General features: G+C 39.8%; 2 protein-coding genes across 11 annotated transcripts in view; both read left to right on the top strand.

Moving 5' to 3' along the window:
• The window catches only part of LOC122872414 (nck-associated protein 5-like), a 145,736-nt gene extending 141,880 nt beyond the window's left edge, over positions 1–3,856 (top strand). For all 10 annotated transcript variants that reach the window (XM_044188616.1, XM_044188617.1, XM_044188615.1 and 7 more), the window contains one exon: positions 1,423–3,856. In XM_044188616.1, the coding sequence (XP_044044551.1) occupies positions 1,423–1,737 (315 nt within the window). In that variant the 3' untranslated portion in view covers positions 1,738–3,856. The remainder of the gene's footprint in view (positions 1–1,422) is intronic.
• Positions 3,857–5,078: 1,222 nt separating this feature from the next.
• LOC122872420 (ly6/PLAUR domain-containing protein 1-like) lies at positions 5,079–14,389 on the top strand. The gene is made up of 4 exons (XM_044188631.1): positions 5,079–5,367; positions 7,722–7,856; positions 11,390–11,663; positions 12,909–14,389. The coding sequence occupies exons 1-3, from the start codon at positions 5,319–5,321 to the stop codon at positions 11,635–11,637; spliced, it is 432 nt and encodes a 143-aa protein (XP_044044566.1). The 5' UTR covers positions 5,079–5,318; the 3' UTR covers positions 11,638–11,663; positions 12,909–14,389.
• The last annotated feature ends 2,589 nt before the right edge of the window (positions 14,390–16,978 follow it).

Raw genomic sequence — 16,978 nt, 5'->3', positions numbered from 1 at the left:
TTTGGCTTGCATGGACCCAAATGTGCAGATCCTTCTCCTAAATATTGCATTTGTTCTTTGGTCTTCTGGCACATTAGCATTTCAGTCATGAGTTTGGTGACTAACGAACTTGGCAACTTGTGAGATCAAAGAAAGCCTGCAGGTTCCATTACCAACATGTAGACGTTTTTACCACTTTAACAGCACTCTATACTGTATTACTGATGCAGCCATGTTTATGTGTTCATGCTTCTTGTGTGGAGTAGTTCTTGGTTTAGGTCTGAGGGGTGATACACCTTGCAGCAAAATGCTAAATGGTCCATGTTTGGAGCATCCCTAGAGGTTGCCTGGACCCTCCAGCTATTCCTCTGTGTACTTACTCCTGCAAAAATACCTATGTAGATAAGTGCTCTCCCAGGCTGGAATTGGAAAATGCAGCTACCCAGAGAATTTTTTACAGTCTCTGAGGAGGGATTTTGATGCTTATTGCTACAGTAACTAGCTCCCCAAAGTGCCTTTGAGACATACAGTAGAGATCACGTAGAATACTCAAATAGTTGGTGCATCATAAACAACAACTGACTATTTTTAGCTTCATGTGTTGTTTTGTTTTCCTCTGTAGACAGGATTTGACTCGAAGGTCATTAGCAATGATGTGGCGAAGTGACAATGAATTTAAGCATAAAGTACCAAAGAAGCAGCTGATTAATGCAGGCTTCTGCACTTTTGTTGTTGAGTCTAAGTGCTGCTGAGTTGCCTAATGGCGTGAACCTTTGAGGCCAACAGGCTCCGATGTGAAGGCACGATCCGGTCTAGTGATAAGACCTACAATGATAACATTTTTCAATTCAAATACCTTCTGAACTGTCACGACTCCAACCTCATGTAGTCACCCTAATCATTAGGGCATTCACGATGAAACTACTGCTGCTAATTGAAGCAGCGTTAACAGACAGCAGCTTTAACATTTCCCCTGAGTAACATATTCCCGACAATGCTAATTTATAAAGCAGACTGCCACAGGCTGGAAAAAAATCATACAACACAGTTAATATAACAGGGAGAGTGGGTGAGCCCAGATGCCCAGAGATGCATGCCTGCCTGCCAACACCCAAGACATACATTTGGTCCTTGAGCGTGATAAAAATCTCAATATAGATCACTGTCATGCTCTCAAGCGGCATCAGTCTTATTGCTTTGCAGCTCAACACTGCAAGCGAGATGATGGTGCAATGTCAGCCTTACTTCTGTGCTTGGTATTCATTGCGTATCTCTCAAAGCGACAGAAGTGTGGAGTTACACGTGCATGAATTTAAGACTGGGAAGTATTTACAGTGCAGCATACATTTATCATAAGTCAAGATGCAGCAAATCATACTTCTTTCCCATAAATGAACATATTTGTGCTCTCTGCTGATGTGTATTCCTTTTTTTCCTCTGCAGAAGGAGATTCCCATGGAGAAGACGCCCTCCAGTGCAAACCAGCCGGGCACTCTCGACATCTCTTTGGAGTCCCTGAACAAGTTGAATCACAGCAGCTCCAGCAGCAGCAGCCTGTATCCGGAAGCAGGCCTGGGCAGCCACAGAGGTGACTGCCACGCCGACGCGGGGAAGAGCGGGGGGGACTGCTGCAAGGTGGACGAGCCCTCCTCCTCCAGCTTCTCCAGCAAGCCTGGGGCAGATCCTGTGGGCTCCCTCAGCGACTCGCTGTACGACAGCTTCTCCTCCTGCACCAGTCAGGGCTCCAACGACGTGTAGGGGCAACGAGTAAGAAGACAGGGCTGTTAGTGCTAGAGTCCAGTCTATGTCTCGAGTCTCAAGTTTTCAGACCACTCCTCTGACATCTTGGACATGTCAAGTTTGTGGCCATAATCAACTTTTCATTTCATTTTCAAATTCTCTTCTTCTTTTGTTTGGATGTTGAAGGGTCCAGTAGACCCATGGAGTGGATTTCCAGGTAAATTTTCATCTCTGTTGAACCTTAAGAACCCCTCTGAGCATTAATTTTTTGCATTTGCAAGTAAAAAAATACTCAATAGGACTTTTTGGTTTGTTCTGGATTTGGTCTCAACCCCCTTTGGATCTGGTCTTTTTTTCAAGCTCGACTTTCACCTAATCTTGGAAATGACTCAGACTGGACTAACGTGGTCCTGACTACAGCCCTGCCACAACACGTGTAGCCCTGTCCTTGCTACATACAACACAAAGCACTTAGTGGAGCTGGAGACACGAGGACAATACCTCAACCCAAACACCAAACCAGGACTTTGAATAGTTTGACTCTGGGTGTGGTGGACTGGACAGCAATACACAACGTTGTCTCATTGCAATTTTTAGTTATCCTTTTCCCCATGCTGGGGAACTTCTTATCATTGCACTGTAACAATTACTGTACAAAGTTTGTAAGGAGTGTAAAGTGAATGATTATTCCAGACGTTGAGCAGTAGGGCGTCTTCTGGGAGCAATGCTGATGGGCAACATTGGTGTGTAGTTGCACCAAAATTCTTGCTTTGATTGCAATCCTGTTTGCTAGGAAACTAAATTTAAACCTAAGGCGTCATTTTATGTTTGCTGCTAAGTACGTTGCCCACTGAAGTTGCCCAAAAATTGCCCATATGGAATCACAACCCAAACCATAATAATAATACCCCTGGTTCATGTTTGTCATGTAAAAGTACAATATCACAACAGGATTTAAATTTTCTTTCATTTCTGTTCATTTTAAATGATTTTAAAGGTAAAACCTGTTGCAAATATTGTCTTTGTGTGTTATTTTGAGCAGTTATGCAGATAATAGCAAACAAAACCGAAAATTATGAAAAATGATCACCATTCATCTAACAAAACTCATTTTTAGCAGCAGATTATCTAATGATGTCAACTGAAGCAAAGCATATTATGTTTCCACGTGGTACATGAACTAATAAGATGATTTTTCAGTGTCTGACTGGTACACAGGTGCAGCAAACGACCAACTTGTTTAGCTTGAACGCACACAGTGTCATTGTTGGTAGCTCAGGGAACATACTGGACTAATGTAGATTGTAAGAATTATAATGCAGCCATCAGGAAATTGTTGACAAATACAAATAACACTCAGTTAACCTTTTCTTTTTTTGAGTTCCTGATGCAAAACTCCAAACATACTCTCATGTAGCGTGGCATACCTGAACTTTCCAAACCTCAGTTTTCCTTTCATAGTTGTATATTATGTTGTATATAGAAACTGCTATAAGTTAATATCAGAATGGGCATTGCTGATTGATATATGCAAATGAGAAAAAAAAAGATGTAAATTGTTTGCCAATCATTCAACCAAGGTTTTAAGTCTGCTGTTTGAAAATGGCATGTATCTTTGCTTAAGGAATTCTTTAGGGGTTCTTGTTTTTAAAAAAACAACAACTTTATTTTGATCAATAAGAGCTAATACTAAAATATTTTATCACTTTATTTTAAAGACGTATTTGAACTTTAGGTGAAGTTATGCCAAATCTATCTGGAATTTGACCAGCTGGTGCTAATCAACAGAGCCGACTGTGTGTTTCAATTTTTCTATGAAACTGTTAATATTGTATGAAGAGAGTCTGAAGAGGACTTGTGTATTTTTCTAGATGTCCAGTATTTATACCCACATTTTGTACTGTCAGACTGTAGTGTGATTGTCATGCTTCACCTCTCTCCTTAAATGTTCCTGGTTCCTTTGTAAAGAGAAATGGTTACCAGCAGTGTTACTTTGGTAATTATTAATGTTATTGTTATTATTATTATTATTGTTATTACTGTGTGCAATTTTGTCTGTTACACCAGACTTTAATGCTATATTTTATGTTACTATTTCCTAAATAAATACGAAAAACTATTTCCTATTTCAAACTGAGCTGCAAGCTGTGTGTGTATATTTTAGTCGTGTGAGTTGAGAGAGGCACGACGCATCCTCACGCGCACACGAACGTGTGCGTGCAGGCGTGCGTCACCAGGTAATTCATTCTTTCTTTCAGTGTTGAAATAAAGGTTTGGAGAAACCCCCGAAATCTTTCACCCCAAGGGCATCGCGTGTAATCACCGCTTCCCACTCACAATCCGTCACCCGCAGGTGAAGCTCAGAGCCGGCGACAGTTTGCTCCAAGACTGCGCTCCGCTGCGGAGGGATTTATAACCATTAGTCCCTTGATGGGTAATTATGTGCGTATAAATAAACTAAATTAGTTTATGCACGCCGGGATGATTTCTCTCCCTGTCTGCCTCTCCATAATAAGCTCAATATATTGTATTGATCACAAAACACATTCGAACAGAATCAGATCATGTTAAAAGTCGTGTTTATGGTTTGGTACGTGTCTTTGATGTTAGAGGATGACGTAAGGGGAAAATGAAATTGCCTTTACAGGTAAAATAGTCCACAGCAATAAAACAGTTTACATGCGCACCAATCTATTATGGAAACACTGGAAGGAGCAGGCTACAGAAGAGTTAAACAGGCCACTAAAGTCAGCGTTGACTATCGTTGCAATGTTATAGAAATAATATATAAGAGTCATGAAATGGAAAACCCAAATAAATACATTATCACTGCAACAACAATGTGACGTAAATAGTTAGAAATACCATAAAACAATCCTACAGCCAAAGTCATTATAGGCTGTAAGTCCCAAAATCCTACTGAAATATTCTTAAAGAATACTACTGTAGGCTACATGAAAACTGCTGATAAAAGGTAACAAAAAGGGTTATACAAGTATACAAGTATATCAAGTATTATAGTGAATTATTTGTAAATGAAAAATACCATGAAACCAAAGTCTTTGTAGAATTATAGAAATAATAATAAAGGTCACTCTACTGCACACAGCCTAATATTTACATTTTATAAGAAACATTCTAATATAATAGGACATTGAAATGAGAGGTGGTCTTATGTTAATATAAATTCACTGAACTTTTCTTACCTCTCCCCACAGTAACATTACAGACATATCTTTCAAATGTAGCCAATCATAAAACTAGAAAATGCCAAATATCTGTAAACTCGCTACATGTAGGATACCTGTTATCGCGCTTCCTCTGTCATCAGTGCGTGAAGACAAAGTGACAGATATGAAAATGCCAACTGCGAGCTGCCATCACGTGGTGCGCTTTATGATTTCTGCGCTCTGGATTTGTCTCCAGTTGCGCTGGAGAAGAGACTCTCACTTAGCGGAGCTTTCGCTCTCACCTCAGCCAGCCGAGAGGATGAGCGGATCCGTGTCTGGGCTTCCTCCGCGGCGGTTCGTCCTCCATGCCTCCGTCTGAACAAGTTCATTGTGTCGGATGTTTCCCCTCCGAGCGGTACTTGGGAGAGAATGCTTCTTCTCGTTTTTGCGACTTTATTTGGAGTCCTTCTCGACGCAGGTAGGTGCAAGTTGGAGACTGCGGTCCCGTTTCAGTCAGTGCGCGAGGGCACAGTTTGGAGCGCGTGTCCCCAGCTGGTATGCAACAAAAACAAGTGCTTATATTGTGGTTTGTGTCAAAGATATACTTCCTTTCTATCTACAATCGAGCGCAACAGAGGGGAAATTACGAAAAATATTTGATCATTTGTATTGCATCCAAGGTACAGATGTTTTAAACCAGCTCATCTCGGGATGCAAAACAAACATTTACTGGCTGACTTTATATACTTTTGGGGGGAAAAAACTTAAGGAACATGGAAAAATAGTAATTAACAATCATGTTGCGTTTTGGTGCTGGTTTTGCGCGCTGTGCTGGACTCCTCTGAGCTGTTTTGGCACAGGAGGAAAAAGGCAGTGACACAGATTCAAGCCGTTAACAAGCTTGGAGCCGTGATTATCTGATACCCACGAGCTGTTTGTTTCTATTTCTCTAGTAGATGCGTTTGCTTTGAATGAGGGGTTTTCTTCTTGCCAGTAAGTGTTGGCAAAGAAGGTGAAGATGCTTCGTTTTTGTGCTATTTTGCTGGCGCTCATATGAGGAGATATGATGATGTTCCCAGAGCTGTTACACCTGTGTCTGATTTGTATTATATTATTTTCTTGTTTTGTAGAGCCTACAGAGATTATAGTAAATGGGACTGTGATTAGAAGATATTGGTTTTGCAGTTGTTCCACACCTGAATGCAGAAGCTGTAAAGGATATTTTTCTTATCGTCCTCTAAAATAGATTTTGAGCAATTTTCTTAAACTGATAAGCTGTGCTCTGGCGCTGGAATTTGCCCTCCAGTATGACACATATTCCCAAAAATAAGGAAAGTTCCTTGTTATCACAATCTCCATCCAGGTGATGGATGGAGGTTTCAGGCATTTGTTTGGTTTAAAGTAATTAGGCTGGGGTTGTGATGTTATGTGGACCTTTATCAGTTGTGTTTGATGGTGCTGTCGGAGTTGAGATTAATGTTTGGTGCCATTTGAATAATTACACCACTAATATATGTCAGTGGGGACAGATTGTCTGTGTGGGATATTTAGGAAAGAAAGGGCACGCTTATTTGCAGGACTTGAAGTTTTTCATTGAATGCCTCAGTATGATGCTGCCAAAATGATAGTATCTTTAAAAAAATACTAATTGAACCTGGCAGGTGCGGCATATATAACAAACCTGTGTGCCGATTAACTGACTTGTGAGCTCTTTTCATCCTCAGCTCTCTGTGAAAAACATTCAGGTTCAATAAAATGGACAGACACCATTACCTATGAAGCAATGACTACAGATCATTTCCAGTCATTTAAAAAGCACTAAGATGTCATAATTTTGACTCTACTTTCTGCAGATGTTTTGCCCCTTTGGCAGGGCCAACGTACAGTATAATGGCCACTCTGATTAATGATGAGGTTTTAGCAATAAGAAAAACTCATCCAGGCAGCTTTAAAAGCATCAGATGAAATTTGCAAAAGCTGCTTGAAGCGCTGCGTATTATTTTTAAGAGAAGACGTGGTAGCAGTCAGACACTCACATTTTTATTATTTCAGGATAGGAAATACACATCTCTGCACTGGTGCATCAAGTATCTCTCACTGCCTGTTACTGGAGCTTTATCGCCTATAAAAATCCATGAGTTAAAAGGGAATTTAAAGGAACCTCTGTGCGCTTTGCTAATGTGTTTTTCTCTGTTTCTTTACAGCTTATTCTCACCTCACTGTGTGAATCCATAACCTCTCTGTTGACACTCATGAGACAGTCAATAAAAACAGCTGAAAAACACCAACGATTAGACTTGGCAAAGGACTTGCTTATGTGCTTTGTAAAGTCACAAAACCTCGGCGCTGCCCTTCTGCTTGCGGGTGTAATGTCACAATACTGTGAAGAAGATAGAGAAGATGACTTTGCACTGTCATGGAGGGCCATTAGTCTTGTTTGGAGCTAACACTATCAAAGGCACTTGCACAAAGCAAAATCTATAAAAGCCTCTGCTGCTTGACTCCAGGAAAGCATAAAGAAGAAAAAGAACGTACAGAATTGAATGTGTGGAACGAGAATATTGTGAACAAATGTCAGTAGGCCTACACAAGAAAAGACAAAAATAATGTAGTCTGTCATGACAGGACAACATAGAGAAATGAGTAAATAGGTGACACTGAACTAGTGCAGAAGATTCAGTTCTCAAAGTTCTCCGCTGTAAATAAAATTCTATCTTTAAACATAATGCTTTTTAATGTAACGATAACCGAGACTTCACTCAAAAGAATAGTTCGACATTTTGGGAAATACGCTTATTCGCTCTTCACTCTTTTTCCTGCTGCATGGTACAGGAGATGCCCTTCAGATCCAGTGCTACCAGTGTGAGGAGATGAAGCACAGTGACTGCTCCACGCCGGAGTACATTGTCAACTGCACCGTCAATGTACAGGACATGTGCCAGAAGGAGGTGTTGGTCAAACCCGATGGTAAGGGACAGTTTACTGTGATTCTGTACAGATGGCCATGTTAGCTCTCACTGCTCATGCTAGCTACCCACTTTATTCCAAACAACACTGTTCCAGCTGCTCAGAAACTGATTTCAATGAAATTAGTGGACGGTTAGGCCATGGGCCAAGGAACAAGTGATTTTTTTTATGGAACAAATCTGGATACATGAGCAAATTCAAGTTTATTTCTATAGCAGCATTTCATACAAGTGCAGTTGAAAGGACCTTTACAGGATAATCTTTCCCGTAGTTTTTAGATTCACAATAGTACGGCCATAATAAATAAAGTAAATGTAAGACCAAAAAAAACCCACTTTAAAGAAGGACAAGATAAAAAAGGAGGGGGTGGGCTGTCTTCGTTTAAAAAGAAAAATAATTAGAGAATGTTGAATGAAAGATGAATATGCATGTTTTCAAGTAGTCGAAGAAAGGGCCTGAGCATGTTCCATTTTAATAATAAACATTTCATTTCCAATGTCATAAACATGGAGAATCTGATGATTTGCAGTCTACGAGCCTAACTCAGATTAACCAAGCATTGCCAAGAAGAAGGATAAAAAAAATATTCAACGGATTTCATTGTGAGACATGTCAATCATGTCGAAGGTATTTTGGTGCTAATATGGATCTAGATTTAGGTATTTTAGATATTAAAGTGCAAATTTGGAGGATTATGCATCCTTGGTGGAGGCATGGGCTCTCGAGGTTTTCATATTCCTTGATGGGATCCAGGACAGATCAGTGAAGACTGATAACTGAGGAAAGAAATGCACAGGCTGTGTCAGCCAAAAGCACCCAAGTAGAAATCAAGAGTTCCTATTTATCTGTAGAAGAAAGGCGACCGTCTGGAAACCAAAGACGGAGCTGAACAGCGCTCAGAAGTTACGAGACCTCTGAGCATTAAGTTTTATTTCTTTGCCATTCAGATGAGGGTAGGCAACATTATTAAGTCACTAAGCACCCGCAAGCACCCAGACAATTAACATAAATACTGATGTCTCAACTGGGATGAGCTGAGACGCTGTCGTAAACAAGACTGTCTGGAAAACAGCGGGTCAAAAAATATCACTTTTAAAAAGATGTTTTGCTTTATATTTCAAGTCATGAAAGCGCAGCCTACATAATCAACAAATTGAATCAGCTGTAATGTTTGCACCTGTTGGCATTTTCTCTTAAAATGACAAATAAGACAGAAAATTCTCAGATAGTTGCATTCAGAAAATGCAACTATCCCTTTTTCCTCCCTCCAAAAACACCTTTTAATCCTCATATGTGTGACTTACTGACCCAGCAGAAGAGGCCGAGTACGTCAAAACAATCTCCTGTGATTTTCAGTGTAATAGACATTGTTATCTGTTATCTTGTGCCTTTGCTCAGCTTCAAAGACGGAGAGAGTCGCTTTGATTGATGTGTGACAGAGCATCAGACTGTGCAGCACATCGGTTTTTCCATGCAGTGTAAAACCCATGCATTATAAACCTACACACACACAAATTTAAGGCCCTCCGTTGTTTTATGTTCACGCTCACTTTTATATGACGCATCTCGGTGTCGCATTGTTGTTGTACTGCTCCAACACCACTTTATTCGGCTCATTCGTCAAAGAGGAGAGACTTTCCTTCAGTTGCCACTGACTCAACATTAGATTAATTTTGCACTAAGTTACAGGAAATAAAATGGTTCAGCCTGGAGGGCACTGACATGACTGTTTTCTAAACAGTTTTGTGGCTGGTGTCAAAAGTAAAAGGAATGGATTAAACATGATGTTTATCTGCTCTAACATAAGCTAGCTAGCTAACTAGCTTACTACCTACAGTCACTGAGTGTTACTTCCAAGTCTAAGGAACATACTAACTAGATTACATTAATTTATGGGGTTTCAGGTTACATTAAATAAAAAAGCCCCGTTCACAACTAGCACATCTACTGTGTACAGTAGTATTAACCCACTGCATGAAAGCCAGTCCTGGATATGCTAACACAGTTTAGGCTAACATTAGCAGCTCTGTCTTCTCTTTATTGGATCTGGGGAAGTTTACACTCCAGCAGCCCGAGCCAGCATTACCAAAGATTGAGTTTTATTTGCCAAACACATCAGTCAGTCCTCATCCTAAAAGCTTTTTCTCTTAAAAAAAAGTGTTAAAATTGAAAATACTGTTTGAAAATAGTAATGTAGCCTAAGCGAAGCAGCCAAACAGAATGAAATAACAGTATGTATGCTATACGGTGCATACATACTCTTTTTTGCAAGATTCTTGTTTCAAACGAGTCAGCTGGAAACATTAAAAAGTCAGCCCCAGACAGCTTTTTTAACCAACTCATGGAACTAACATTAGCTTAATTAGCAAGCAAGCTACAGCTGATAAAACCTGCCAGGGAAAGTTGTTATTTCAGACAGCAAAATGAACGGTTTCCAGTTAGAAATGAGAAGCCAGCTTACCCCTGTCCGAAATCAAGTACACATTGTTTAATTGTAACTGCATATGTTCGAGCCACAAATTAGATGTTTTTAGAGTGTCCAAAACTTACAGCAAGGCCAAGGTAAATGTACATTCAGGCAATTTAAGCAAATTATCTCAAATTCTGAAACAAAAAAACAACTTGACTTTACATATGTGTTGTGAAGGATATCAGACAGGTGGCAATTGATGGTTAGACACTCTTTCTTGTAACTGGAAATTTACAGATTTCCTGCCTGCAGCAGTAGCTTTGGGATGCCCTTGAGTAAGACATTGAACTGAACGCTACAGATGTTAATTTTATGCTTTGCCTAGTCAGACACTAGCAGATGCTGATGCTTTCTGTAGAAACACATGTGCTCTTGTATACGACAAACAAAAAGACTGTCATAGAGGAAAAATGTGCAGTTTCTCCTCCTTCATCAATAAAAAGCATTCCCAGATAATGGTACATTCTGCCTACAGAGATTTATCTGAATTTGATATAATCAAAACTTTTTCTTGTCCAGTAAGGGGAAATTTCATTTGCAGACAACAGAAAAGACAAGACAAATAACACAATAAGAACACCACATCAATGATAAAATACCTGCTATAACATACCATAGAAACACATTAGAAATAACACCAATATATACCAGATGGAGAAACATCACTTGATAAGGGAGTCAGTGGCTCTGGAGTGCAATAAAAAGTTATAGCACTACAGAATGAGTTTTTTTTTCTTCATACAAGCATACAAATTGTAGTAACATATACACCACACTGACCAACATCAGTTAATAAGAGCAGACAGGAAGTCAATAGCTCCATAGCCCTACAGTGCAATAAAATGCTGCACAATTGCAAAACACAAGGCTTGTATACGTTACATCTTCAATCTAAGCAGTCTAATTAAAGCAGGGGAAAATTAATTATTCTTTACGGTCTGATGTTTGATGTTTGCCAGATGCCCAACATCTCAAACCTGGATGACTGTCCAATAACTGTACTTTCTCTGTTTGACAGACTTAAATATTCAGAAAAAACAATTCTCTGTGTTTTGTTTTGCAGGAATACATTATCGGAAGTCCTGCGCCTCCTCCGGGGCTTGCCTCATCGCCTCCTCTGGCTACCAGCAGTTCTGCACTGGCAGGCTGAACTCAGTCTGCATCTCCTGCTGCAACACCCCGCTCTGCAACGGGCCCAGGAGGAAGCGTCCCGTCCCTTCGGCGGCGATGTCCAGCCCGCAGGCGAACCGGCCACTTCTCCTTTCCCTGACCTTCCTCCTGCCGCTGCTGACACTCCTCCCTGTGACGTAGACTGAGGATCCCATTACATCTCCACTGTACAGTTTGTTTTCTTCAGTATAAACCATAGAAAAGAAAGAAACCTCACTTGTTACTCTCGTTCATTTAGGTCCACACTGCTCCGTTAGAACTAAATTTGACCTTGTAAACAGAAGTCAAAAGGCAGAATTTTGGCAACATGTCATCCTGCAAGGTTAGAGATTTTGGCAGCAGGAGAGATCAGACAAATCAGGTTGTCTTTGCAGCTTCATCTAAACAGGATAAACTTGTTTGCAGTTTTTGCTGTAATTTACCTTATGTGGTGACCTATACAGAAAGAAATAGCTGCATATAAATCAGTCCAGACCACAGTTTGCCTTCTGGTAGGCAACGCTTTTCAAGCATGGGTTGCTGCTGGATATTGGATGCCAACAAATAGGGGTGTTCAGAAAAGAGGGGATTTAGGCAACGCTCGGTGTAACGAGATGAGTGGTTCAGGTTAGGTTTTAATATTTATTCTACCAACAAACTCCATTACCCAAGTTGGCAGCTTTTTATTCATCTGAATGTGCAAAACCACTAAATCTCACTTTTTTTTTCACCTCTAAAGCTCAGTAATTGCCACGTTACTGTATATTGTTGTTTAATCTATACAATAAACTAAGTGTAAAAACAACAATTCGTCATTTTACGGGCGGTTGAGTGCCAGTGGATATCTTGACTAGGATCAGTTGGTTCCGTCCAAAAGATATCATATTTTAAACCCCCATAAACGGCGAATTATTGTTTTTAAACTGGACATATGTTATTTAGTGTGCTGGAAGGTGGATTTTGTTATCCTTAGACAGAGCCAGTGCTAATAAGCTAAGCTAACTGGCGGCTCGCGTTAGCCTTGTATGTAATGGACAGATATGGGAGTAGAATAAGCATATTTCCCAAAATGTCACATCAGTGGCTGACCTCTCTAAAGCGCTTGTGGCTGAATGGGAGCGAATCCCTGCAGGCTGGTTCCAAAAAGACTGCTAAAGCAGCATATTAATGCCCAAGGTTATCTTACTTGGAAAAGGACACAAACCTGCATTTCATGCATCTTAGCGCTCTTATTTGGTGCCACAATTGAAATTGTTCTCCCCTTCAACACACCAAAAGCATTTAAATAAAACCTTATAGTATGAATAAATATGATATAATAATATGATTGCATCGGGTGATACACACACACACACACATACACACACACACACACACACACACACATTATTTTGAAGGCTGAATGAGCACATTTTCTGTCTTTTTTGTCACAGGTGCACCTTGGAGCTGGGACCTGCCGTGATATACTGAAGGAGCAGATTTGGACACCACACTGGCTTTGTATCTTCTCAGCGTCATGAAAAACTGTTAATATGATCTATATAACGCTGTTACCACTGAGAATGACACTGGAGAAGTGGAAGCATAGAGAGCTTTCTGAATCATTTATTGCTCTTGTTTCTAGAGAAGGACCAGCCAGTCTGCATCTCTCAATTCCTTTGCTTTTTGTGAAGTGAAGCGTTTTGTGAGGAACCTGCTTTGAAGTTATTTTCTGGTTATTACACGCTGTAAAAGGTGCTGGTAGAAGTTATTGTAGAAAAATGATATTTTTAAGCTTTTATTTTGTGGGCTTTATTTGATTGATGGTTTGAAACAGCAGTGTTAATTTTCTTTCTTGTTAACACTGTTGCTGTTGTTGCTCAAAATACACAATTTTCATATTTTGAATTGATTATGACAGAACTGATATTATGAACCCAAAATATACTTTTGTTCTTTATATCATACGTGATGATGAAGAAGGCACTTTGTTTCAGCCATATAAGAATTGAATTTAAAGGCTTCTGAGGTCTTTTGCATCATATAAATGCATATTTTCCACTGCCGCACAGTATTAATTGACATTTTGGAAAGCCTGTTTGTGTGTTATTGCTTATTCATCCTCAATCATTATATTTAAAAGTTGATTCTGGCATTCAATAAGCTGATTAGATATATTAATTAGACCTTAATATATTCCTTTGGAAAATTAGATATTGAACTGTCAGAGAGCTAAACTTGGAAACACCCAGTACAAGTAATTATAAAATGTATATTACATAGACATAGTGCAGTATAAGAACAAGCTATAAGCACAAATATATTCTCACTAGAGAAATGCTTCAGGGTGATATCAGCCATATTTCCCTTTAAGTTTATATTTCTTTAGAACATTAAATAATTAAACATATGCCCAGATCATAGCTAGTATTGCATGTAGCCAAAGCTGTAGACCAAATATTGCACTTTACAATCTACAGCAATGAAACAAAATTTGACTTCCTGTGTGGATCTTATTTCCATGTCCAGATGGGTATTTTGTCCAAAATTGCAAGTTTATATTTCCCTTTAAATGATTTATTTGCCCATTTATTTGTTTCATGACGTTCTATTTCACTGATTTTAGTTTATTGCTTTTTTCAATCTGTGCAGTATTATATTTAACTGTAGTGAATGAGCTGTAGACAACAACGATGCAGACATGTTCTAACTGTATTTTAATGCCACATTAAACATTGAAGGTGTTAATGATCTTGAGAAGAGCAAAAGCCAAGAAAGTGCGCTGAGGTTCCACATCAATTAGACGCTGTTTTCACATTATTACGATATTGTTTTCATATTAAAAAGAATGTTGTATGTTGATTTATATTAGAAGACTTGTTTCCGAGCGTAAACCAAAAAATTAGATAGACCATCCGATAAAATGTTCATGGCAGTTTTTTGACTGGTCTTCTGTGAAGAGTAACACTGTATTCTGCTGATATGTGGTGTAAATAAATGTTGCAGGGGTGCACGGTGGCAGAGCGGCTACAGCTCCTGCCTCCCAATTCACACAATCTCTCTGGGTGGAGTCTGCATGTCCTCCCCGTGTTACCGTGGGTTCTCTCCGGGTTCTCCGGCTTCCTCCCACCGTCCAAAGACATGCATGTGTAGGTTAATTGATAACTCTAAATTGCCCGTATTGAATGAATGTGTGAGTGAATGGTTGTCTGTCCTTGTCTGTGTCTGTGTTCGCCCTGCGACGAGCACTGTCCAGGGTGTGCCCTGCCTAAGGCCCGAAGTCACTGGGATAGGCTCTCACCCGCGACCCCTAACACCAAGCGGTGAAAATGGATGGATGGATGGATAAATGTTGCAGAAAAACTGACCTGTCAAGTGGCTGGATGGCTTGTTTTCAGTCACTACCAAGGGCTCTTTGATTATCCGTTTCACTGCGGCTAATGTTAAATAGCCTACTATTTCAAGGCTCCACCCATAGCACCGTCTCATGCAAAAGCAGTTCAAAGTGTATAAGTGTACATATAGGTTTGTATGCTTTCCTGTAGACAAATATCACATTTTTGCAACATGTTTTGCTGACTTGCTGTGTGCTGACCAAAAGATTTCCTAGGCTAAGCTATCAATTAATTGGAATTAATTAATTGGAATTATCCCAATAATAACTGTCTTCATTTTCCCTCGACAGTAATTAGAACCAAATTAGGTCCTCTCAAGTAAGCTTCCTGTACATTTACAGTTGCATAATAGTTCCTTTCTAAGAAAATGATAGGGAACTACGTCTCAGAATAGTCCCAACAATGGGGCTCCCCTGTTGAATGAATGACAAAACTTGGAATATTGCAATGTTAGCACCTTTTCCTTCATAATAAAAGTATTTAAATCGTATTTAAATCAGTATTTTAATCATAAGACACATTATTTGACTTTGCAAAAGGAATAAGTTGTAGCATTTTCACTGTAACAACCTCCACCTGCAGCCTCCCCAACCCTACAGCTTAACAGTAGAATTCACCTCACCTCAGATATAATGCATGAACTCTGGGAGGTGAAATCCACCACTGCTGGTGGTCCCTGAGAGGTTATTTGGGCCTAAATGCTCTCTCCGTGTCTTTAACCTTCACACAGCCAGGCTAAGGACGGCATGTGGAACCATTGTTTTATTGAATTAGCTACGTTTCAATATGCTATCACTCAATTACTCATCTATTGATTATTTTGTGCACTGTGTGACCTCTGTGGTATGCACATGCATTTATAGTGTTTTTCAGACATTTTGCTTTCTTGTGCTATGATTTATGCATTATTGAATGGAAAGTTTTTCAGTATTATAAATCCACATTTTCTTACTGTGCATGTGTATGCTTGAGTATACCTGTGTGCATTTTCAATAACTAACACACTGACATCGCCAGCCTGCAGTGAAACTGATAAAGGCCTTAAATAAGAGAAGATTAAGGTTTTGTCATAATGAGCAGAGAATACAGATTAGACATAATCCACTCTGTATTACACCCATTTTACAATGGCTGCTTTTGTCTTGTGGTGGCAACACCAGATTCCAGTAAAAATCAGGTAATTTAAATTAAATGTGCAGAGGCCTAAGCCATGTATTATTATATTGAGCTATTTAAGATCCCAGCAAAAACACACAGCATGTCAGCTCCTTATCTGGTAAATTAGTATTGAAACTGGAATTATTCTAAAGAGTGAGACAGAACTTGCCAGTCCAGTTGTGGCTATGATGATCAACTTGTAAGTGCCATTATAGTGTTTCCAAGAAACCATTTTCATTGATGTCAATGCACCGCTGCATTGTTAGAGACACAATAGAGCAGCTCCCACTGGATGAATCCTGCAGTCCACAGTAAAAATGTGCAATCATTGCATAGAGATGAGTAATATGTTTCAAACGCAGCTATGGTCAGCCTGTGAGACAAATCATCACAGTGATATCAGCTGTTCTTCGTGTCGTTAAATGATGGAGTTAAACCTCAGTTGTGTCGATTGCAGCTTAAACTTGGGATCTATTAGCAGCAAAAGCCTCCTGCAGTGTGAGGGCGCGCCTGTATGGCAGAGCATCATTAAGCCTGGACACAGAGGAGGAGGAGGTTGAAGGAGTCAGTACTGACGATCAGAGAGGGGAAGTGTCGACTGCAGATCTCCCGGGATTAAGAAGCAGCAAAAACAGGAGATTATTAAAAATAATAAGGCCCACCTCTGCCTTGCTCTAATGACGTGCACGCAGACACAGTCATTTCAGGGCTCTGGCAGTGGAAATACTTCAGTTGATGGGGGACCTCAACTCATCTACGTTGTTTACTGTGTAGGCTAAGAGTATTGGAAATGAGGGGGAAATTATCTGTTCTGGTGTGGGCGGGAATTGTTTCAGGTACACATTGCAGGACTAGCAGGGTACAGCTCAAGATCAAAAATCTCCAGAGTCTTATTTCAGCTATATAGATACTGTACATTGTATATAGCTGTAGTAAGTCAGAGCTAGTCCACTTAAATGCATCTAATCTAT

This window comes from Siniperca chuatsi, linkage group LG24, assembly GCF_020085105.1.
Source record: "Siniperca chuatsi isolate FFG_IHB_CAS linkage group LG24, ASM2008510v1, whole genome shotgun sequence".
In the NCBI taxonomy this organism is placed as follows: Eukaryota; Metazoa; Chordata; class Actinopteri; order Centrarchiformes; family Sinipercidae; genus Siniperca; species Siniperca chuatsi.
This window is presented reverse-complemented; position numbering and strand designations above follow the sequence as displayed.